This window comes from Arachis duranensis, chromosome 5 (assembly GCF_000817695.3).
Source record: "Arachis duranensis cultivar V14167 chromosome 5, aradu.V14167.gnm2.J7QH, whole genome shotgun sequence".
Lineage (NCBI taxonomy): Eukaryota > Viridiplantae > Streptophyta > Magnoliopsida > Fabales > Fabaceae > Arachis > Arachis duranensis.
Window position 1 is genome coordinate 105594572 of NC_029776.3, and position 1897 is coordinate 105596468.

At 44.3% G+C, this 1897-nt stretch overlaps 1 protein-coding gene across 1 annotated transcript; it reads left to right on the plus strand.

The window, feature by feature from the left end:
* Positions 1–204: 204 nt before the first annotated feature.
* LOC107491085 (UDP-glycosyltransferase 13-like) lies at positions 205–1865 on the plus strand. The gene has a single exon (XM_016111850.3). It carries the CDS (start codon positions 319–321, stop codon positions 1666–1668), a length of 1350 nt encoding a protein of 449 aa, XP_015967336.1. The 5' UTR covers positions 205–318; the 3' UTR covers positions 1669–1865.
* The last annotated feature ends 32 nt before the right edge of the window (positions 1866–1897 follow it).

The following is a 1897-nucleotide window of genomic DNA, read 5'->3' on the forward strand; positions in this document are numbered from 1 at the left end:
TATATATATTGTATTAATTTATTTTTAATATATTTTTTATATTTTAACCTCTATTTTATTCTAATAATTAATTTTAAAAGTAGTAACATAAATCAATGATAATTATATGAACTTCCATGAGTTGACTATTGACCAAGTTTCAAATTATCCCTTTCCTCCACGCCAAAGCATCACAACAATAATGTAACACACAAAAATCCCATTACTCTGATAATGTATAAATTCTCAGAAGAACCATCAAAGCTCACACATCATCGCATTGAAATCTTGATGCAATAATATAATTATTATCAGTTTATTACATCAAAAGAAAAATAAATGAAAGAAAGCATAGTTTTATACCCAGCCATGGGAAGGGGTCACCTTGTTCCAATGGTGGAACTCGCCAAGTTCATAACCACCCACCACAACGCCACCATCTCGGCCACCCTCCTCCTTCCTTCCCCACCAAACAGATCCACCCTCCACTACATCTCCACCGTCACCGCCGCCGCACCCTCCATCACCTTCCACCAACTCTCCCACTCAAACCATAACATCCTTGGCACCCTCCAATCCTTCCCCACGAAGCCCAAAGCCTTCATCTTTGACTTCTTCAACCACTCTGCCGCAGCCACTGCCGCTTCTCTCAACATCCCCACGTTCTATTACTTCCCCAACGCCGCAAGCTGCGTCGCACTCTTCCTCTACCTCCCAACCATCCACCAAAATTCCATAAAAAACGGTTATTCTTACGTGGACATGCTTAGTAGCATTCCCGGTTTGCCACCTCTCTCGCCGGAGGACATGCCGTCACCCATATCCGATCGCCGCAGCCAGAGCTACGAGTCCTTCATCACCATGTCACTTCACATGAGAAACACCAATGGCATCATCATCAACACCTTCGAAAATCTCGAACCCAAAGCCATCATGGCTCTGAAAAATTCTGCGTGCGTTCCAGAATCATCGGAAACTTCACCACCGGTTTTCTGCGTTGGACCACTGATTTCCACCACCAAAGGATCTGATCCTGTTGATGATGATGGTGGTAGAGAGTGTTTAAGTTGGCTGAACTCGCAACCGAGTCGAAGCGTGGTGTTCTTGAGCTTCGGAAGTTATGGAAGATTCTCGAAGGTTCAGATGAGAGAGATAGCGGTTGCGTTGGAGAGATGTGGAAAGAGGTTCTTGTGGGTTGTGAGGGATCCAATGGGAAGTGAAGTGGTGAATTTGGAAGCGTTGTTGCCGAAAGGGTTCTTAGAGAGAACGAAGGATAAGGGAATGGTGATCAAGAATTGGGTGCCGCAAGTTGAGGTACTGAGTCATGACTCGGTGGGTGGGTTTGTGACTCACTGTGGATGGAACTCGGTGATGGAGGCGGTTACCTTTGGGGTCCCGATGGTGGCGTGGCCGTTGTACGCGGAACAGAATCTGAATAAGGTGGTTATTGTGGAGGAGATGAAGGTGGCGCTGCCGTTGAAGGAGGATGAGGGTGGGTTCGTGAGGGCGAGTGAGTTGGAGGAACGAGTTAATGAGCTTATGGAATCGGAGACAGGGAGGGGAAAGGAGGTTAGAGAGAGGGTGTTGGCTGCCAGGAACGGTGGTGCCGCCGCTCTCGCTGGCGGTGGGTCTTCGCGGGTTGCTTTGGATGGGTTGGTTCGTTTGTGGAAGCAAAAAGGATCATGTTGACTTAGTCAAAACTCAAAAGTCAAATAGTTTATCTGTATTTTGAGTTTTTTGGTTTTTTTTTTTCCCTCATTCAGTTGTAAATCGTAGTTGAGTTCGGTTATGTTGTCAACCTTGTTGAGATCTGTATTCATACTATCATAGATTCATACTTTAATAATTATTCATTTTTTTTTTTGATAATGAATAATTATTCATCTTATATGGTACTACTAATACTAAGTACTAATAT